At 46.1% G+C, this 22,771-nt stretch overlaps 1 protein-coding gene across 1 annotated transcript in view; it reads left to right on the forward strand.

Moving 5' to 3' along the window:
* LHFPL7 (LHFPL tetraspan subfamily member 7) overlaps positions 1 to 12,712 on the forward strand; it is a 96,494-nt gene extending 83,782 nt beyond the window's left edge. Inside the window, exon 3 of the mRNA XM_056865414.1 lies at positions 12,452 to 12,712. Within this exon, the coding sequence (XP_056721392.1) occupies positions 12,452 to 12,678 (227 nt within the window). The 3' untranslated portion in view covers positions 12,679 to 12,712. The remainder of the gene's footprint in view (positions 1 to 12,451) is intronic.
* Positions 12,713 to 22,771: the final 10,059 nt, after the last annotated feature.

The following is a 22,771-nucleotide window of genomic DNA, read 5'->3' on the forward strand; positions in this document are numbered from 1 at the left end:
AGATTTAGGGCATGTCAGAAAAAGACTCATGAAAACGGGCAGGGAGGGGAGGGACTTTCATAGCCGGGGGTGTTTTACAAGGAGACGGAGGCACGTGGTCTTCAGAACGGTGACATTCACAAGACTCCGGCGTGGGTTTGATGAATAGAAAGCTCTGCTTTTGACCCCGCGCCAAGAAGCCTTTATTAGCAACCTGGAGGAAAACACACCATCAATAACTCTCCCGCCCCCCCTGTAATTCGGATGCTCCAGGCATGAGGCAGCCGCCTCTTCCAGCTAAGAGCCACCGCTGGGCCCTTTAAGCTCCTTTGTTCCAGGGCCGTCATTGAGCGAATGGTTGTTTTCTAGATAGAGAGCAGTGCCGTAGGAATTTCGCAGATGGTATGATGGACAGCCACGGCTGGGGTGGGAAAGCGATTGCTACCAAGGTTAGGTGAGCAAGAGATGCCAGGGATTTATTCGTGTTTTGCTTCCGCTTTCCCTGATGATAACGGCAGATGCTTGCGGGGAGTTTTTCTAGAGTGATTTCATAGAATCATAGAGTTGGAAGGGACCACCAGGGTCATCTAGTCCAACCCCCTGCACAATGCAGGAAATTCACAACTACCTCCCCCCCACACACCCCCAGTGACCCCTACACGCCCAGAAGATGGCCAAGATGCCCTCCCTCTCATGAACTGCCTAAGGTCATAGATTCAGCATCACTGACAGATGGCCATCTGGCCTCTGCTTAAAAACCTCCAAGGTTTTTAATTGAGATATAATTGAGGGTATATGAACTTAATTCTAAACCATTCTAAACAATAAAATAACCTACTACATTTCTAATTATAAATCGAAAAGCCATGCATTGGAGCTTGTGGTCAATACTAACAATAAATGATATTACTATACATGTTATAATAAAATAATGAAGTATCATAGTTTACCTCAATATCATAATTATTTGTATTTATTACATAACTACCACACTAGAGCCATCTCTACTGTAACAATTCATATTAAGTATTAATTTCTGTTTCACTTTAGAGTATATTCAAAATACAGTTTCCAGTTCTTTAAAAAGTCTTCTCTGGGTCTTTTATTCAGGGAGACAGTGTGTTTTCACCTTCTGTGCTGATGGTAAAATGCTCTCCCCCATGGAGGCTTTGCGTTTCGAGATCGCTTCATCCTTTGCAAAGGGTGAAGAGGCCCCGCTCTGCGGCTGTGTTATACTGCATTACGCCAATAAATCTTCTGGCTCCCCCCACTATCCGGGAGCGCCAAGGTGGTTGACGGCCCTCATTTTTTCTTTTCATGGAGAATAGAAGCAGCGGAGTGTAACCTCCTGGGTCACCGGGAGGGCGCCCAGGGGACAGGCAGCTCTTTTCCCTGAAGCCGCTGATGCCCACAATGGGGTCAAATGCAGCTCCCGTGCAGGTCACCGGTGGGATGTCATACTGCCCTTGTACAAATCTGTGGTGAGACCACACTTGGAATACTGTGCACAGTTCTGGTCACTGCGCCTAAGAAAGCATATTGCAGAGCTTGAGAAGGTGCGGAAAAGAGCAACCAAAATGATCAGGGGGCTAGAGCAACGGCCCTACGAGGAGTGGTTAAAACAGTTAGGGCTGTTCAGCTTGGAAAGAAGGTGGTTAAGGGGAGACATGATAGAGGTCTATAAAATTATGCATGGTATGGAGAGAGTGGACAGGGAGAAGCTTTTCTCCCTGTCTCATACTACCAGAATGTGGGGTCATCTGCTGAAGCTGGAGGGTGAGAGATTCAAAACTGATATAAGGAAGTATTTCTTCACGCAACGCATCGTTAAATTGTGGAACTCCCCGCCCCAGGATGTGGAGATGGCTGCCAACTTGGAAGGCTTTAAGAGGGGAGTGGATACATTCATGGAGGAGAGGGGTATTCATGGCTACTAGTTAAAATAGATACTAGTCATGATGCATACCTATTCTCTCCAGGAACAGAGGAGCATGCCTATTATATTAGGTGCAGTGAAATGCAGTCAGGACAATACTGCTGCAGTTGCCTTGCTTGTGGGTTTCCTAGAGGCAGCTGGTTGGCCACTGTGTGAACAGACTGCTGATGGGCTTTGGTCCAATCCAGTGGGTCTTTTCTTGTGTTCTTATGTTCTTATGATGCTTTTACAGGTGAGAGGGTTTCACCTGACCTATTCCATCCTCTCTGCTTCCATGACTGGCTTTATTCATTTTGTTTAATTTACAGACAGACAGTATTTTTCTGCAGGTTTGGGGAGTCCCTCGAGGATATAGAACTTGTCTGTGAGCAGCCTGGCTTATTCTGCATTTGCCAAGCACCATACAGTTAGGAGGAGGGAAGCGGAGGTTTTCAAACGGTGCTTGCAGGGAGAGGGCATGCGACTCCATGTTCCTTGGGGATGCCTGAGCCGTCCTGGGTGGCATCTGACGCAGAATGACATCTGCCCCACAGCTAGGATCCGGCAGCCACGCATTCACGACCCTGCATCTTAGCCCTGAACGGTGCTGAGCAAAATGAGGGCTTGAAACCAAGTCTCTTCAGACAAAGCATAGTTAAATTGTTAAATTGTGGAACTCCCTGCCCCTGAATGTGGAGATGGCTGCCAACTTGGAAGGCTTTAAGAGGGGAGTGGACATGTTCATGGAGGAGAGGGCTATCCATGGCTACTAAGTTCAATGAATACTAGTCATGATCCAAACCTATTATCTTCAGCATGCCTATTATCTTAGGTGCTGTGGAACACAGGCAGGATGGTGCTGCTGCTGTCTTCTTGTTTGTGGGCTTCCTAGAGGCACCTGGTTGGCCACTGTGTGAACAGACTGCTGGACTTGATGGGCCTTTGGTCTGATCCAGCAGGGCTTTTCTTATGTCCTAACCAGGTCTTCCTTTCAGGGGCCTGTTTCTAGATCAGAACCAAGGGAATGCCTGACCAGCCCTTCGGCTCTTCCTTGGGGCAGTTCGCAGGAGGGCTGGAGCAGCCTTCCTTCCTCTTTGTTTTCACAAGCTGTCATTGTGACCACTTTTATTCCCCCCCCCCTTTTCTCTTTTACATTGCTGGGAATCTTGGTTCATTTTTTTCATCGATACAAAAGCAAGCGTCATTAATGGTAATATTTCTATCGCATGTGCTTAGTACGGCCAGGAAAAAAGCTGACTGAAGAAGAGGACGAGTTAGTTTTTATATGCTGACTTTCTGTACCACTTAAGAAAGAATCAAATCGGCTTACAATCACCTTCCCCTCCCCTCCCCACAACAGACATCCTGTGAGGTAGGTGGGGCTGAGAGAGCTCTAAGAGAGCTGTGACAAGCCCAAGGTCACCCAGCTGGCTTCATGTGGAGGAGTGGGGAATCAAACCCGGTTCTCCAGATTAGATTCCACCGCTCCAAACCACTTCTCTTAACCACTACACCATGCTGGCTCGCCACATGAGTCGTTAAGTCATGAGCAGTTATGTCCCAAGCAGGTAGAGCCCATGTCAGAAATGGGGATTCTCGAATTACGGCCACAAAATTCACAGGTATCCCTGGGGTCTGGCTGGGCTCCTGTTTATGCAGAGAGAGGCAGTGAGGCCCAGTCGGACTGTCCAGGGCCTGAGAAACTTTGACAAGCTCCTTTGCAGTGTCTAGGAGCTCCCTGGCAGACAAGCCGAGGGTGACACAAAGCAACCAGATTTTTGTAAAAACTGCTGCTTTCTGCCATCTGAGACCATCTCTTCCTCCATACCGGCATTTTGTCTTGTGCTTGTGAACCGCTGCCCCCCTCCCTGAGCGCAACCCCCGGGGGAGAGACCAGCCAAAGGGAACTGGTGCGGCCCTTCCGTTCAGATGGAAGCGATCCAAGATTGCTTTCACATAACTCGGAATTGCAGCTTGTGGAGACTGAAATTAAACCAAAGGAAATAATTCTGGGCAGGAAAAAACAACCATTACAAAAGGAGGAAAATTGCACATGCCTTTGACAGTGGCGACGGCCCGCGGCTTTTCATTTCTCTGCCACCAAAGACGATGGCTGCTTTGGGATGCAGACGGATGCCTCGTCTGCTGCTAGTCTGTCATTTGGCTGGCCTTTGATAGAATAAATGCAGAGGAGGGCTTGCTTGCATTGCGGGCTGGTGAGGCTCCGGTTACCTGCCTTGGCATCCCTGGGAATCGAGAGGCCGTCTCTTAAAAGCTTCTGAAGAACAATAGGAGTGTCTTTAGTGCATTCCAGGCACTCCATAGACAGTCTCTTGTCATCTTTAGAGCGTTGTCAGTTGGATCCGTATTTCTTATTCCCGGGGAGAAGTGTGCTTGTCTAAGATGAAGATGGGTAAGATTCGAACGCGGGAAACCTTGGTTGTCACACTGTTTGTAAACCGCTTTTTAAAGCGCTGTCCTTGTGAGCCGTCAAAGCCACGTGCGCCGATCTCACTGTTGTTAGAAGTTGTGTAGCACTTTCAGTGTTCCAAGCACATTATCACAGTCATCCGTACAACAGCCCTATAAGGTAAGCCAGCATTAATATCCCCCCAATGCAAATTTGCCGGTGTGTGTGTGAGAGGGGAGTGAGGATTGAGAGAGAGCAACTTTTTTTCAGCCCATGAATTGAAAGTTTGGCAGGCAGGACATTTAAACTTGGGAAACCTTCCCTCCCCCCATCACACTTGTTCTTTAGCAGTGGACTCTAATCTGGAGAACCAGGTTCGATTCCCCACTTCTCCACATGAGCGGCAGACTCTAATCTGGAGAACCGGGTTCGATTCCCCAGTCCTCTACATGAGCGGCGGACTCTAATCTGGAGAGCCGGGTTTGATTCCCCACTCCTCCATATGACCAAGCCTGATGAGGAAAGGCTGAGGGAATTGGAAATGTTCAGTCAGGAGAAGAGGAGATTGAGGGGGGAAACAATTGTTTCAAGAGCTGTCATTTGGAAGAACAACAGTTGGTTTTTGTATGCTGACTTTATTGACCACTTAAGGAAGAATCAAACCAGCTTATAATCACCTTTCCTTCCGCTCCCCACAACAGATACCCTGTGTAGTAGGTGGGACTGAGAGAGCTGTGACTAGCCCTAGGTCACCCAGCTGGCTTCATGTGGAGGAGTGGGGAATCAAACCCGGTTCTCCAGATCAGAGTCCACCGCTCCAAACCACTACACCACGCTGGATGGCAGGGAGCTGTTCCTCTTGGCAGCAGAGGATTGGACTCACAACAATGGGTTTAAGTTGCAGTCGGAAAAGTACCTACTGGATATCAGGATTTTTATTTTCAGTGAGAGTTCAACAGTGGAATCAGCTACCTAGGGAGGTGGCGAGCTCCCCTTCAGTGGCAGTCTTTACGCAGCGGCTGGACAAGCACTTGTCAGGGACTCTCTAGGTAGGCTGATCCTGCATTAAGCAGGGGTTGGACTAGATGGCCTGTATGGCCCCTTCCAGCTCTATGATTCTATGATTCACATTCCTTTTTTGCAAAGGTTACAATTTCTGCTTCCAAAGTATCTGCTGTGGTCTTTCCTTTTTTTTTTTTTTTTTTTTTTTTTTTTTAAAGACCTTACTTTGGAGGCTTGCTTGCTGGGATTTCAAGTGGACCTCCTTGGCCTTTTTTTGAGGCAACATAAGAACATAAGAAAGGCCCTGCTGGATCAGCAAAGGCCCATCAAGTCCAGCAGTCTGTTCACACTGTGGCCCACCAGGTGCCTCCAGGAAGCCCACCAACAAGACGACTGCAGCAGCACCATCCTGCCTGTGTCCCACAACACCTAATATAATCGGCATGCTCCTCTGATAACTAGAGAGTATAGGTATGCAGCATGACTAGTATCCATTTTAACTAATAGCCATGAATACCCCTTTCCTCCATGAACATGTCCACTCCCCTCTTAAAGCCTTCCAAGTTGGCAGCCATCACCAGCCTGGGGCAGGGAGTTCCACATTCTAACTATGCGTTGTGTGAAAAAATACTTCCTTTCATCTGTTTTGAATCTCTCACCCTCCAGCTTCAACAGACAATCTCGCGTTCTAGTATTATGGGAGAGGGAGAAAAACTTCTCCCTGTCCGCTCTCTCCAAACCATGCATAATTTTATAGACCTCTATCATGTCTCCCCTCAGCCGCCTTCTTTCCAAGCTAAACAGCCCTAAGCGTCTTAACCGCTCCCCATAGGACAGTTGCTCTAGTCCCCTAATCATTGTGGTTGCTCTTTTCCACACCTTCTCAAACTCTGCAATATCCTTTTTTAGGTGTGGTGACCAGAACTGTACACAGTCTTCCAAGTGGGGTCTCACCATAGATTTGTACAAGGGCAGTATGAGAGCAGCAGTTTTATTCTCTATTCCTCGTCTAATTAAGGCCAGCGTGGAATTTGCCTTTTTTGCAGCAGCCGCACATGGGGTTGACATCTTCATCGAGCGATCCAGTACCACCCCTACACCTGCACTGTGGTGACCTTGGTGTCCTGGTCTGGAGGAGGCGAAACCCTGGTCTTCACCTACGGCACATCCCGGCTGCCGAGCCCTAGGCACTGCTGCCACCTAGCCACTGGAGCCTGAATTGCAGGTGCTCCTTGTCACCAAAACGAGGGAGTCAGGGCGACCCGCGAGGGCAGTTGCGTGCCTTGGGTTCGTGTCCATCCCCCGTCCCCCCGTAATGTGGCAAGCTGTTTGAGGGGCTTCCCAAAAAGCAGCTTGTGAGGAGGAGAGGAGGGGGTTCAGCCGTTTAAAGCCCACTATCCCACCGGCCTAATGCCATCACTTTGCATGATCTCAAGTGTCTCTTTGGAGCCTGGATGCAGTTGGCATTCAGAAAAATGGCCACTGCATTTTTGGGGAGGGGGAATATCTAGTTGTCCAGTTCCCCTGTTTGCCTGGGATAATTCCTGTTTTCTGGGATGTGTGTTTGGTGAATTATTGGGAAGGGGAATATTCAGTTCTCCAGTTCACACGAACACATGAAGTTTATACTGAACCAGACCCTCGGTCCATCAAATTCAGTATTGTCCTGAAATGTCAGGAAAGAAAATACCAAGACCACGGTTACACAGCCCGGATAACCTACAAGAATCAGTATTGTCTACTCAGAGGGACAGCGGTTCTCCAGGGTCTCAGGCCGAGGTCTTTCACATCCCTTACTTGCCTAGTCCTTTTAACTGGAGGTGCCGGGGATTGAACCTGGGACCTTCTGCATGCCAAGCAGATGCTCTGACACTTAGCCACAGCCCCTCCCAAAGTTCCCTTGTTTGCCCAGAACAATTCCTGTTTTCTGGGACGTGACCTTGGTAAATCATTCTCCCTATTCTTGCCTTTTGGGTCTATGGTCAATTTAGGGTTGCCAGGTCCCTCTCCACCACCAGCGGGAGGTTTTTAGGGCAGAGCCTGAGGAGGGCGGGGTTTGGGGAGGGGAGGGACTTCAGTGCCATAGAGTCCAATTGCCAAAGAGGCCATTTTCTCTGGTGAACTGATCTTTGTCAGCTGGAGATCAGTTGTAATAGCAGGAGATCTCCAGCTAGTACCTGGAGGTTGAAGATGAGGGCAGCACGTGGCTCGAAATAACTTGAAGATGCAAATAAGCCTTAGCCAATTTAAGGAAATATTTCATTCATCAAACAAACTAAAAAACAAACAAACTGAGGAATCTCTTAAAGAGAGAAATTTGTGTTAAATCACACCGGTATGCCTCGCAGGGCTTAAAACATATAAAGCATATATGCCTCACCAGGCAAATAGATAGTACATAGGAGTTCAGCCACTAAGGGCTGGCTGAACTCCTATGTACTATCTATTTGCCTGGTGAGGCATATATGCTTTATATGTTTTAAGCCCTGCGAGGCATATTGGTGTGATTTAACACAAATTTCTCTCTTTAAGAGATTCCTCAGTTTGTTTGTTTTTTAGTTTGTTTGATGAATGAAATATTTCCTTAAATCGGCTAAGGCTTATTTGCATCTTCAAGTTATTTCGAGCCTTGTGCTGCCCTCATCTTCAGTCTATACTATATCAGCACAGGTTAAAAAATTTTTTCCTAAGTACCTGGAGGTTGGCAACCCTAGGTCTATTGGCCATTTATATTTTATATGTCATCAAAGGTGTTGGTTATTTTTGTAACAGTTTATAAATGTGATTTTATATGTCGCCTGCAGTCCAGCCCCAGTGTTTTTATCCATTTTATTGAGTACACCTAATAAATATATACATATATTACTTTTTAAGAATTTTTAGTTCTCAGCTCAACCTTTAGGTTTCCTGTCTATCTTTCCGAGGTACTGGTGATCTCTACCACGGTGATGCCAAAGCTGGCATGCTCTTGCGGAGAGAGGTTTTCTCTGCCCGGTTTCATGGGGCAACATGTGTTTTATGACTGTGTTATGAATCCTCCCCAAGGCAGGTTGTATATAGTGAAAGCTATCAGCTACTGTACAGCTTCGGTAAGGCGAGCCAGTAAACTATAGCAAAAGAGAAGTGACACTTTCTCTCCTCTGAAGTCTGGAAGATTAGAAAGCAGAAATGAAAGGTGACCTTCCGCAAATTGATGCTCACGGCCTCAGCTATAAAGCATCGTGCAGCTGACACGGCCTTCCTGGCAAAGAATGCCAGCCGGGGTTCTTAGTGGCACAGAAGGGGCGGGGGGAGGAAGAGTTGGGAAGAAGAAGAAGAGGAAGAGTTAGTTTTTATATGCCAACTTTCTCTACCTTTAAGGAGAATCAAACCAGCTTACAATCTCCTTCCCTTCCTCTCCCCACAACAGTCATCTTGTGAGGTAGGTGAGGCTGAGAGAGTTTGGAGAGAGCTGCGACTAGCCCAAGGTCACCCAGCTGCCTTCATGTGTAGGAGTGGGGAAACCAACCCGGTTCACCAGATTAGAGTCTGTGGAAGAGTGGGGGATCAAACCCAGTTCTTCAGATTAGAGTGCGCTGCTCCTAACCACTACACGACGCTGTCTCTTAAGTGTCCGAGGTAGACAATGGAAGTTGCTCTCTGTCTCTCTCTCTCTCTCACACAAGGTTACCCAAGAATGGCACTTTTGTAAAATTTACACTGCTGTTTCATTGCCAAGAGGTCATACGGAAGTGGGGGACACTTTGGGGATCAAGTGGGAGGTGGCTGGCAAAGCCCCCTGTTATTATAATTGTACCCTCCATGTGCATGACATTGTACATAGTCCAAGAGGACGGTTCTCTGCCCCAAGGAGCTTACAGTTTAAAATACTTCACCTTCTGAAAACATCCTGCCAGCAAACTACTCTTCTCCTTCTCTGTCTGTCTGCTTTTCAGAAACAGCCAAATACCCCCTGTAAAAGCCAAACAACCCCTGGCAAAATGACTGGTACTTTGCATTGTTGGGGAGGGCTCCATTTTCTTGCCCAAGAATGGCCACCTGACAGTCCCATGTAATGTAGTGGTTCGAATGTCCGGCTATGGTTGGGGAGACCTGGGTTCAAATCTCTGCTCACCTGGGAAGCTCACTGGGTGAGCTTGGGCCAGCCATTCTCTGCCTGACCTACCTTCCAGGGTTGTTGTGGAGAGGGTGGAGAACCAGCTGATGATGCCTTGAGGCTTTGTGGAGGAAGGGCAGGAGATACATTCAACAGACTCTTCTGCATGGGTAATGATGAACACTTGGGTAATATCTTTAGGAAGAAACGGAGTGAATTGTTAAATAAGGATTCTTCTGACTTGTTAAATAATGTTATTTCCAACTTGGTGCATGAAAGACTAACATACAGGCTTGTTCTCCCAGTGTGAACTTGAAAGAGAAGCTTTAAAAATTATTGTACTCAGATATTTGACTCTTAATGGAATCCCTAAAAATGTATGATACTTCTAATGCTTCACATCAGAATTGTTCTGAAGAGACTTTTTTCACATGTGCTGGGCATGTACTAACGGGGTGTAGTGGTTAAGAGCCAGTGTGGTGTAGTGGTTAAGAGTGTCAGATTCTAATTCGATTCCCCACTCCTCCACATGAAGCCTGCTGGGTGACCTTGGGCCAGTCACAGCTCTCTCCGAACTCTCTCAGCCCCACGTACCTCACAAGGTGTCTGCAGTAGGGAGAGGAAGGGAAGGCGATTGTAATCTGGTTTGATTCTCCTTTTTAAAAAAGCTAGAGAACATTGTCATATAAAAACCAATTTTTCTTCTTCTTCCTCCTTCTCCATCCAAAAATACGGGGTGGGGGAATCATCTTTGTAAATGAGGTAGTAGCAGGTCAGGTGCTTATACCTGAACTGGCAGCATGATTGGCCAGCAATCAGGGAAAACTGGTACACAATTGAAACACACAGTTTAAAAAACCAATATACAGTTAAAAAACCAGCACGCGCAGAGCCAAAGATGCTTTCTCCTCCATCAAGTGCCCTCTGGAGCAAAACAGCCTGGCATGCCTTCCTAAAGCTAGTAACGAAAGGTTCCCTCCCCACCCAGCCTGGCAGGCCAATCCAGAGGAATGGACCTACCGCACAGAATGCCCAAGCAGACACTCCCAGGGAGATAAAGAAGATATCCTGAATTTAAGAGCCGGTCAGGTTGGAACAGGTTCCAGAAGTCTCCCTCGTCCTCCTGTCTTTTCCTTCTTCGTTTATTTTTACGTGCAGAGTGTTTGCGTGGATAGAGATGGTCTCATCAGGAAATTGACGCACCAGACCTGGTTTCGAAGTAGAGGCAGGATGTGACCCTGCCTCCTGGGGTCCTCGGATAGGGTTGCCAACCTCCAGGTAGTCTGCAACGGAGTCTCCCGTACAAAAGTAGCAAAAAATTCTTATTGGTACTTACACATGTAACATCAACAATACAAGAGTGAAAGATACATATAAGAACAATCAAAGTTATATAAAGTATGTACAATCTAAGTAAGGTGCAGTCTCAATGCACCAATTGCCATGTTCTTTCAAGTAAATGTTGTATTTTCTTCAAAAAGTCCAATAGTAGGTACTATCCCAAAAGCACACTTTTTGGGAAAAGGTGGGAGACGGCCGTTTCAAATCTTTTCTTCAGTCCCAAACAGTAAACATATCCAAATCGTACCCAATAGTAAAATCATCCACTCTGTTCTCAGTTCCCCGAGGGATACTCTAAAGTGAAGCCGATTGGCAATTGGGCTCTATGGCATTCGAAGTCCCGCCTCTCCCCAAACCCCGCCTTCCTCAGGCTCCACCCAAAAAAACACCCGCCGGTAGTGAAGAGGGACCTGGCAACCCTATCCTCAGACCCAGTCTTTAAAAAGGCAGCCCCTCTTTCTTTGGAGAAGGCTGCAGACCTTCTTGCCAGACGCAGCTTAAATCGGTTTTATTTACGTTCTTTATGATCCGCCTTTCTCACAGGGACTTGAGGCAGATTACACGTAGTAGTGAGTCCGTACAATCAACAAAAGAGGACATTCAATAACCAGTGCATTAGGATTTTAGAAGTCTGGAAGTTAAGGTTGCCGGGTCCCCCCGCCACTGGCAATGGGGGGGGGTAGGGTTGCCAGCTACAGGTTTGGGAACTCCTGGAGATTTGGGGATGGAGCCTGGGGAGGTCAGGGGCCACTTGTGGGGTACAGTGCTGTAAAGTCCACCCTCCAAAGCATCCCTTTTCCCCAGGGGAACTCAGTAGTCTGGAGATGAGCTGTAATTCTGGGAGATCCCCATGTACCACCTGGAGGTTGGCATCCCTACTGGAACTTGTCATGGCGAAGCACAGGGGGAAATGTATAAGTGGGCTCCATGTCCCCCCCCCCATTTTTCTAAGGCATTTACACCAGAGGTTGAGTCGGGGCTCACGCTGGTGTGTTCCTTTGCAAAAAAAAAAAAAAAAAAACTTTGCACAAAGAAGGCCAACATAAACAGGGAGAGGGGATCTCTTTCCCCTTTGCGTTTCCTGTGCTGGTTTTGTGTTTGCAGGGTTTTTTTAACTGAACATTACCTTCCCCGTTCTCTGCCTGCAGTTCATCCAGCCCGGCTGCCACGTTTCCCAGAAGGTGTGAGCTGGGTTGGAGCTGTCAGCCCTCAGGGGACCAGGTTCCTGCATTCCCTTGCCAGTGGCTGCAGCGGCCATGCCTCTCTTCATTGGAAGGGAGCCATTCCGGTGCAGGGACTCATGAAGGGCTGCATTGGCTAGCCTCCATGCAGGACAGCTGATACTGCTATTCTGTTCCTCTCATTAATCCAGCAACAGATATTTTTTTTAAATGCATTATTTTTCTTTGAAGCACTTACAAAAATTGTAGATGGCTGTTGTCATCCTAGAAAAGACAGCTTCCTCCTGTGGGCAGAAGGGCTTCTTCTAAGACTGTTCCTGTCACAACATGTACAAGCCTTATCTAAAACCAATGTGCTTTCAGCATTACATGCATTTTAATCTGTATAAATGTACATGCAACTAATTGCTTGATCTGGGGCCTGAAACCCCATGCAGTTTGTTAATAGATGAAGGTTGCGTTAGGCAAGCATGGAAAAATCCCTTTCTAAATACTAACACCTTCTCGTTTTATCTTTTCCCTTCTAGTGTTCATCATGGGCTCTGGGCTTTTGGTCTACCCTTTCGGTCTCGGTTCTGCCGCCGTGCGGAGACACTGTGAGAATTCGAGCCTCTACTATGCAGGAGATTGCCAGATCGGCTGGGGGTACATGCTGGCGATCGTCGGGGTCATGCTGTCCGTCTTTTTGCCATTCTTTGCAAAATATGCACCAAAAGAGCATGCCTCTCCGACACCAATACCCACGATTTTATAGTATTTTATTTGTACCTAGCAAGAGACCGGTTCTGTCTGCAGCTGAAGGACAGCAAAAGGATGAAAGCACTTCCGTTTTTAGCCGCATGGCTGAAAAGAGAGAGAGAGAGAGAGAAAAAGAGAGATTGAGTCAGACACTACCAAGACCCAAAGTGCACTGCTGAGTCTTCCGTACAGGTGACATATCCACCACTCTGGATCTGCAACAAGGTCTGAGCAGCTGTCGAGGATGCTGCTGTGATGGTCTAGAATGGCTGAAAGCTTCAGAAAAAAAGAGAGAGAAATCTGTGTTTGTCCTCAAAATATCTGTCTACCTCCCAGTTTCTTTTTTGGGTTTCAAGATCTTTTGTAAAGCCTCGCCTCGCATTTTTATATCTTATTAAATGTCAGGACTTTTTTTAACCCAGTCATTTGGAACCTGACGGGGCTATTTTGTTAAGAGTTTATTTATACAATAAGTGGAGAGCGTACAAATCTTACTTTAGTAGGGGCAAATTGTGCGCGAAAAAACGTGTGCCCTTTTGTTCTGCTTTGTTTTGTAAATTGGTACATACCAATAATGTGCCTGAATATTGAAAACGTACAGGCATGCCTCTTTGGGTGGTCAAAGCATGACTCTCTGGTCCAGCCGCTGCATGATCTAGCTCATCTTTGCCCGAAGAGGTGTGCCTGTTTCTAAAAATACTTGGCCAATATTCAGGGGGGCCATATCAGATTTTACCTGAACATCTGCCTGACACCAAGTCAGAACATCTCAGTTTGTCTAGTCCTAACTTGTCTACTCTGACTAGCAGCAGCTCTCCAGGGTCTCGGGCAGAGAAAGGTCACCCTGGACACCTGAGAGCCTTTCACGGGAGGTGCCAGGAATTGACCCAGAACCTTCTTTATGCACAGAATCACAGCCTTTTAGAAGGAGGAGGACAGTGATTTTCTAAAGCCCGTTGGTGTGTATATCCAAAGTTAACTTTTGATTAGGTATCAAGAAGAAGCAGAAGAAGAGTTGGTTTTCATATGCATACTTCCTCTACCACTTAAGGAAGAATCAAACCGGCTTACAATCCGCTTCCCTTCCCACAACAGACACCATGTGAGGTAGGTGGGGCTGAGAGAGCTGTGACTAGCCCAAGGTCACCCAGCAGGCTTCATGTGGAGGAGTGGGGAAACAAATCCAGTTCACCAGATTAGCCTCCGCCGCTCATGTGGAGGAGTGGGGAATCCAACCTGCTTCCCAGGTCAGAGTCCACCGCTCCAAACCATCGCTCTTAACCAGTACACCATGATGGTATCAAGAGCATCTTTTATGGTTAAAATCTTAATATCCCATAGTAACTTCATCAAATATATGAACACATATTTAAAAGTCTCACACTTAAAAAAAATTAAATAAAGGCCCAGGCCAGCCCAATTTTATCAGTGTTCAGAAGCTAAACAAGGTCAGTCCTGGTTAGTTCTTAAATGAGAGACCATCGGGGAAGTCCAGGGTTGCTAAGCAGAGGCAAACAATGGCAAACCACCTCTGTTCATCTCTTGCCTTGATGGCCGAGCCTAGCCTGATCTCATCAGATCTCGGAAGCTAAGTGGAGTCGGCCCTGGTTAGTACTTGGATGGCAGATCATTGAGGAAGTCCAGGGTTGCTATGCAGAGGCGGGCAATGACAAACCACTTCTGTTTGTCTCTTGGGTTAAGAACATAAGAACATAAGAAAGGCCCTGCTGGATCAGACCAAGGCCCATCAGGTCCAGCAGTCTGTTCACACAGTGGCCAACCAGGTTGAAAAACCCCTGAGGGGTAGCCATAAATTGGCTGTGACTTAATGGTGCTTTCTGCCACCAATAGGTCTATGTCCTAACCTAGATGACCCAGGCTAGCCCGATCTCGTCAGATCATGGAAGCTAAGCAAGGTTGGCCCTGGTTAATCCTTGGAAAGAAGACCACCATGGAAGTCCAGGGTTGCTACGGAGAGGCAGGCAGTGGCAAACCACCTTGAAAACCCTACATGGTCACCATAAGTCAGCTGCAACTTGGCAGCACTTTCCACCACCAACGGATTTTGACAGGCATCCCTAGGATGTCGACCTACAGGCTTGCATTGAACAACAGATGTTGTCCATAGAGCCAATAAATGGGTGCTGCTGATGACATTTGGTCTGCACCCCAGAGAAAGGGGTGGAGAACCCTCCTCCCTCCATAAACGGTGCCCTGTCTGGTCCTGAGCCCTTAACAACGGATACATTGGAAAACAGATCCTACATTTAACAGGAGAACAAGAGTCCAGTACCACCTTAAAGACTAACAAAATTTCTGGCAGGGCATGAGCTTTCGTGAGCCACAGGTTATCTGAAGAAGTGAGCTGTGGCTCATGAAAGTTCACACCCTGCCAGAAATTTTGTTAGTCATTAAGGTGGTACTGGACTCTTCCTCTTTTCTACTGCTATGGACAGGCAAACACGGCTACCCATCGTGATCTGTTAACAGGAGAGGTTATTTATCCAGCCTACCATTTTTATATGGAGCTTTTGTGAAATAATTTGACCAGTTAAAACAGAGCCTCTTTAAGCAATAACTATTAATGTTGATATTTTTTAAAAAGAATCTATGACTAAGTGGGGCTTTGTTCTGTGGTGCGTGAAGTGCCTGCCCGCATGTGGTCTGTTAAGGCCCTTTGGCAGGCGCCTCACAATGCACACTTGTAAGGATTAGAGGAGCTAAGCCACTTATCTCGAAATGCACATTTGATGCCAGAGCATGAGAACACTGGTCAGGAAGAGAGCGGGGACGAGGAGGCCTCTTTTCATCTTAAGAATCATCTTGGTCCATCAAATGGTGAAACTAGGGATGGGGGGCGGGCAGCTGATTTCGCTGGAACTGACTTTTGTGAATTGTAAGATGGTGTAAATGGATAGGATTTCCAGGTCCCCCCGTTCCTCCAGCAGGAGGTTTTTGGGGTGGAGCTGAGGAAGTATCGTGTGTGCGTGGCTGCGCCAATGCCATCACATCGCTTCCGGTTTACACGCAGAAGCGCTGCATCGCCACAGGCCTTTTACCACTCAAACTGAGTGGTAAAAGACCCGTTGCAATGTGGCGCTTCTGAGGGTAAACCGGAAGGGATGCGATCGCATCAGTGCGGCCGCACACACAAGTGATCCCCACTTCCAAGCCAGGCAATGGATTGGCGGGCAATTGCCCACCAATCTAAGCGACCTGGCAACCCTATAAACGGAGCCAGCTCTTTCTGGCAAACCTAAATTTGATGAGGGAAGGGAAGAGCAAAATGTGTTGCTGTCCGGTAGCAGAAGCGGAGCCACACACACAGGAAGCTCAAGTGCAGGGGGAAAGGGTAATTTAAAAATACACTGGAAAGAGAGGAGAGAGGGAAGAAAACCAACACTGTGGGGGAAGCTGCCGCTGAAATGTTATTTTAATCTGCCCAGCCACTCGGCTCCCAATGGCCAATTGGACAAATGCCTGACCTGTTGGACAAATGCCTGACCTGGCCCCACCCACTTGCTCTTGGTGGGTACCTGGTAGGGTTGCCAGGTCAACAGTGGGAGGTTTTTGGGGCGGAGTCTGAGAAGGGCAGAGTTTGGGGAAGGGAGAGACTTCAATGCCATAGAGTCCAATTGCTAAAGTGGCCATTTTCTACAGGAGAACTGATCTCTATCGGCTGGAGATCAGTTGTAATAGCAGGAGATCTCCAACTAGTACCTGGAGGTTTGGCAAATCAAAATAAGAGCACCAGCAAAAGTACACCCAATAAGGTAACTACAATGCAAATTGCTGTTTAGAAAAATATATATTGAAAATGAATTCTCACTAACACAACCTCAGTTGAGCAGGTAGAACCAATATTTTTTACAGATGATCTAAAATAGACCCAATATAGAGTCGCAAAAGCGATACAAATAAGTGGAAATAGGCACAATTGCTCAGTTCAGTTCAAGTCCATACACATAAAATGCAGTTTCTAACAATTAGGCAACTGTGACTGGACGTTGTGCAATGGAAATCCGGTATAATTCCATTTCATATGAAACTTTTTCAAGCTTTCAGTCCTTCCGTGCACTATTCATTCAGTTTATGAAGGAGTGTGCCTTCCCTGTTTGTATGGACGGCAAAGTAAGATGTCTCGCCTGGAGGTTGGCAACCATAGGAAAGGGGTTGGTGGGTGCCATGGCGCCCCTGGGTACCAAGTTGGGGACCCCTGAATTGTTAACAAACACACCTTAAATTAAATAAGAAGCGAATGGCTCCAAATTCAGACAAATGCCTCTGGCTTTTGTGAATTACTTCGGACCATTTATTAGCAGCAGAACTGAATATCCTCCCACTGAGCAATCCACAGCTGTAGGTCTGCTTTGTGTGAATCACATGGGTCAGGTAGTCAGAATCAGTTTCTAAACTTTGCCCGGATCTTGTGGTTCTGCTGTACCTCCAAGAGCTTCTTTGTATGAAGGAAGCCTCAGGCAAGCAGGGCCTTCATCACGCTCTTCTAGGAATGCTTGGCATGTGCGGACAGAGGAATAATTCCCAAAAACGTGTTCCTCAAAAGCACTGCTTGTAATTTTCAAAACCGCCGCTTTGGGGTGGGGGAGTTGATGATTCTGCCTTTCTCTGCCTCGCGTCTCATCGCCGGTCCTTTGACTGTAATCAATAATCCATTCCTGTGCCATCCTTCAGTCGCTCCCACTACAGAGATTTAGCAGGATGGGAGAGGGCTGCTTGTTGGACCTCTGCATGACTCACCACTCTTGAATTCTCAGGAGGGGCCCCCAGAAGAGGGACTCGTGCAGAGATAGGCGGGATAGGTTCACGCGCTTACGAAAGGATAACTTTTAGAGTAAGAGCAGAACAATCCCCAAATATTAATTCAGCCAGCTACAACATATGGCCCAGCTGTCCCTAATAACCGGGGACAGACCCCCCCTTTTTTTTTGGTTACTGCTGTTACCTGCCCCTGGTAAACCACTGTCCCTCTTTTGTCCCAGATGTTTGCATCTTAGGGATATCGTGTTAAAATGTTGCTAGCATGTGCTGTTTTAGCATTGCCTTTCTTAGGGGTTCTGCTTCCTCTCAGCATCCCTATCAGTTAAATCTCTGAGGGGGAAATGGATGCCTTTTGCCTCCAGCACACACATGCTTGTGTCAGTCTGCAGGTGAACATCATGTGGTGCACAGCCTTCCTTTCACACCCTGCATGGGTTTCAAACTCTAATAACATGTTATCAGACAATTACGGTTTTCAAACATATCTTTACACAAAAAGAGTGAGTCCTATCCTGAGTTCAAATCCATGGAGAGCAAGCAATTGCAGAGTAAATGAATTCAGCCGGCAGATCATTGGGGTTGGATGTCTTGGCCCTGAGCCCAGGGGAGTTACACATTTATATCTGTGACCTGTTATGCTCTCAGAAATTTGGAGAGCAGTGGTACAAAGTATTCCCTGTTAATAGACTGCAGCTAGACAGAGCTCACATGCTTTGGAAGCTGGTGATGTATAGGGGCTGAGACTGTGATTCACAATGTCCTTAGTTCGAATCTTGCCTCTGATGTAGTAGCAAGAGAAAGAAAATCAAGCACAGAGCAAAAAACAAGAGACTGTTGGTGCAGTGGGAGAATTCGTTTTAATTCACTCTGAGACCCCTGTGAGTTTCACATAAGTTTTAACAAGAGGATCTGAAATAAATACAATAATAAATAAAAGCCTGAAAAACTTTCATTTAAAAATATACTTTTGAAAGACAGAATGAACTGAACCTATGAGGGAAAGAAGCATTTCAAAAGTCAAACATCCAAGCTTGAAATATTGGGCTCAGGAAATTCTTTCACCAATACAGTACAGCAGCAGTTTGCCACGCCTAAGACATAATTAAAAACTAAGAAGAAAGATATAAATATATAGATGTATTATAACTGATCTGAAAAACAGCATTGCCTGAACACTTCCCACAGCAACAGAGTTTGGGCAAAAAGTGTGTTGAGCTGGCCTGTTTTCATCTCAAACCAGTGAGAAGAGCTTCAGACTTCCTTTTAATAGGTGAGGGACCAAAGTCTTGAGTCTGAAAATCTACCCCGCTTCTTTCCCCCCCATCCGCATTAACATACTGTCGTTGTGATCTGATGGGTGTATAGCCCAAAATATGAAATCTGTGGTACTAATGATTGTGCTCTAAGAAATGTTGTACTACAAGGGCACCTGTTTTGGTTGTCGTTTTTGCAGTGAGTGTTGCTTTAACGTTCAGAGATGCGTGTTCTTACAGTGCATTCCTGAAGGGGGGCTGAATGCCCTTAGGAGCCAGCGGGACCCCTACGCCAGCATCCGTGCCACGTGCGCCATGCAAACTGGCATGGACGGTGACATTGGAGCACTTACGCCGGCCTCACTGCACTGCAGCAGCGCGGGGCTCGGGCGCTGGCAGGGCCTCCCGCCGGCGTTCTTCCGGTGCAAGCCCCTGCACAGATGTCCCGGGAGGCATTCCCAGGGCATGCCGGGGAGCGGAGCTGCCTTTAGGCAGCTTCCAAACCCCTTTCACTCCGGGAACCCATCCTAGGATGGTGGCAGTCCTGTACTACCTTTTGAGGTGGTGCAAGCCTGTTTTCCCCTATTGGGGAAAAAAAGCCTTTTTTCCTTTTTTTATTTGGGAAAAAAGGCTTATTTCCCCTCCATGGTGGCCGGGAAGCCTCTGATGCTTCTCAGTTGTGCCATCCTGGCTACCACGGTTCACCCCCCCCCCTTCAGGAATGTGCTGTTAGTTTCCTTGAAGTTTTGGCAACATACATCTTGTCACAAGGGCCTTGTATAACGTAAATGACCCAATTGGAGAGATGTGTGGTAAAATTGTGAAGAAAATATTATTATTGTAAGGATTAATGAAACTTTTCGTACTACTAGTTAGTTAAAAAAAACACACATACAATTTCCACAAAGATAATGGCTCACAGGTTACCTGGCTCCAGGTAAGGTTGGTTGGGAATTCACAGGTTAAACAAAGTCTGGTTCTCTTATCTCTGGGTTGAGATAAAAGGCGTCTGTATACATGCATATTTTATAAAACCTTGTTCTTACTTATGTCTCAAATGTGCAAACTGGCTCTGTACCGCATTTGTGAAAAAATTTCCAGAGTTGAATATTATATGCTTGGACTTTTGAAATGCTTATGTTCTTCCTAGGCTCAGTTCCTTCTGTCTTTAAATGTATGCTTTTGAATCAATGCTTTTAAGGTTGTTGTTGTTTTAAATTCTTGAATTTATTTCGGATCCCTCTGATGGAACGCACCTGCAAAACATATAGGGTCCCGGAGTGAATTAAAATTAACTCTCCAGCCGCACAAATGGTTGCTTGTTTTTCCTCCAATCTTGCCTCCACTGTGAGCTTACCAGGTGGCCTTTGACCATCCATCCCTGTCTCCGCCTTAACTTCCCATGTGCAACATGAGGAGATGAATACTGGCTTAGCTCACCCAGGTCCCCAAACATTTGAAAGCACTGTGCTGAAAGGGAGGCGTATCTCTGTGGCTAGAAATTGGGAAAGAATGAACAATTAAGAATTCTGAAGTCCACAAGTTCACCCTAGCAGCAGCAAATAACATTGGGGGCGTCTTGATGGTTTGCTTCTCTTGACGCAAATGGCTTAGGGAAATTTGGAAATGTTCTCTTAAATGATGGATAAAGATGAATCTAAGAAAAGCATCTAACAGGTTTTTTTTTAATTTAATGCTGAAATGAGAGAGGGAGAAATTGGAACGTTGCTGTCTTTTCTTAACCAACTGGTGCCTTTTAAACAGTAGAACAGGTGTACACAACACAAGATCAGTAATAAACTACTAGGTTTTAAAAAACCATCAGCCAGTGAAAACATTGTACAGTGTTGTAAAAAAAAAGTATCTGTGTGAGTGCGTGTTTTTTATCTGTGTTGTGCAATGTTTACAACCTCACTGAAATATTTCACTAGGAAGGTGACTTGCTGGTGCACACAAGGAGTCGTCTTTTGCAAAAACGGGGAATTAATATACCCAAATAGGTTCCAGAGAATCCCGCAGCGCTTATTCTGGTTGAAGAAGTTGTCAGTGGTGAGAATCTGTTCATTGGTTTTTGTTTGGCATTTGAAGGATGTGAACAAATATTGTTGTAACCAAAACTGTTTGATATTTAAAACTGGTTTCTAGAACTCAAGATGAGTGTTGGAATTAAACAATTTTTTTAAAGTATGCATCAGAAAATGTAGAAGAGTGATTCTTTCCTTTTATTCCATTAGAAGCTGATCAGTTGACAAATCTTGAGCAGGAGAAACATCTTATTCATCACTTTTTGATGCAAATGATAGAAGAGTGCTTCCATTTTGCGTTTTTATTGCTTGAATACCTTTGTTTAACTTTAAAGTACATGTTATCAGTGGAGGCTGATATGCACTTCAGAGATTATGTTTAAAATGTCTTTTTGTCACTAGCATGTTTTGGTTGTGGTTGTTTTCCCTTTTAAATCAACATAGTCAGCAATGAAATGCAACAGGGGCAGCATTCGCTTTAAATTTGAACGATAGCCCTTGGTCGTGTGGCTCATGGATGCATGTTTCCCTGTCATCATAATTTATTATTATGGTCATGGACCATCAAATAAAACAAAATGTTACATCGTATATAGTAAAAACACAAGTGTTCAGGATAAAACAAAATTCAAATATTTAAAAGAAACATAGACATTACTGAGATAATCACTACACAGAAAATTCATAGGGTTGATACAAAATAACAGTCTATAAGGTTCCAAACAATATTCATCCCATACTAACACAGCTATTGTATAGATTTGGTCCAGCACATTTTTATTGCTAACCAAGCAAATCTAGCAACCCAACTTGTATGTGACAGTAATAATTTAAGACGTTTCCTCAGAGCTCTAGGACATCTAGAAGAAGAAGAGTTGGCTTTTATGTGCCGACTTTCTCCACCACTTAAGGAAGACTCAAACCGGCTTACAAGCACCTTCCCTTCCCCTCCCCACAACAGACACCCTGTGAGGTAGGTGGGGCTGAGAGAATGTGACTTGCTCAAGGTCACCCAGCTGGCTTCATGTGTCAGAGTGGGGAAACAAACCCAGTCCACCAGATTAGCCTCTGCCGCTCGTGTGGAGGAGTGGGGAATCAAACCCAGTTCTCCAGATCAGACTCCACCACGCCAAACCATTGCTCTTAACCACTACACCACGCTGGCTCCCATTCTACAAATAATGATGTAAGTAGTCCTGTACATATATGGTCATACGGCTTACATTCAAATATTACATGTTCAGTAGTTTCCCTGTCCACAGATGAACATTGTAATCATTCCACTACTAATGTTCCCAGGACATTAGCTCTCATAACCCTCCCACCTACCCCCAGTAAGAGAGTGCATGTTCAGCACAGGAACACCCTTTCTGTTCCCTGCTTCTTTGGATATCCAAAGCCTCTTGGGTGCTACTTCAAAAAGTAGGGATAACACTGAAGACTCTTCCCCTGCGATTCCCAGACTCTGTAGGAGAACTCCTAGTGAAGCCATGAGGAATTACCTAATTAAGTGCTCCTTTGAGCCCAGAATCACAGAGGAGGCTGCCCGTTGTGTCCCTGCATGGTTAACTCCTGTGGCCGTTCCATCCTCCAATCCCCATCGGCCAAGGGGATTTTGTTGTTTCTTTGCAGCGTATGTTTGGAGCATTTAACTTGTCTTAATACAGAAATAGACGTATTTTAATTGAACTGGATTTGTTTTATTTTGTTAAATCTGTATCCAGCTTTTCTCCCTGATGAAGACCCAAAGCAGTTTATCACATTGTTCTTCTCACCCCTATCCTCACAACAACCACCCTGTGAAGTAGGTTAGGCTGATAGATGGGATGGTCCCAAGTTAACCCAGCAAGTTTCCATGGCAAAGCAGGGTTTGAATGGTTTTCCAAAGACCTAGTCCTCCACTGTAACAACCTGCCCTTAGAGGAAGCTGCCTTTTATGTCCTTAACCAAGTTATGCCAGCCTCAAGGGTTGGGCTTCTGTGATGGTGTGAGAGTGAAGTGTGCTTCCACGTATTATCGTTACATTCGTTCCGTCAGCTATCAGAAGCGTGGG

The sequence above is a fragment of the Euleptes europaea genome, chromosome 19 (assembly GCF_029931775.1).
Source record: "Euleptes europaea isolate rEulEur1 chromosome 19, rEulEur1.hap1, whole genome shotgun sequence".
Classification (NCBI taxonomy): Eukaryota; Metazoa; Chordata; class Lepidosauria; order Squamata; family Sphaerodactylidae; genus Euleptes; species Euleptes europaea.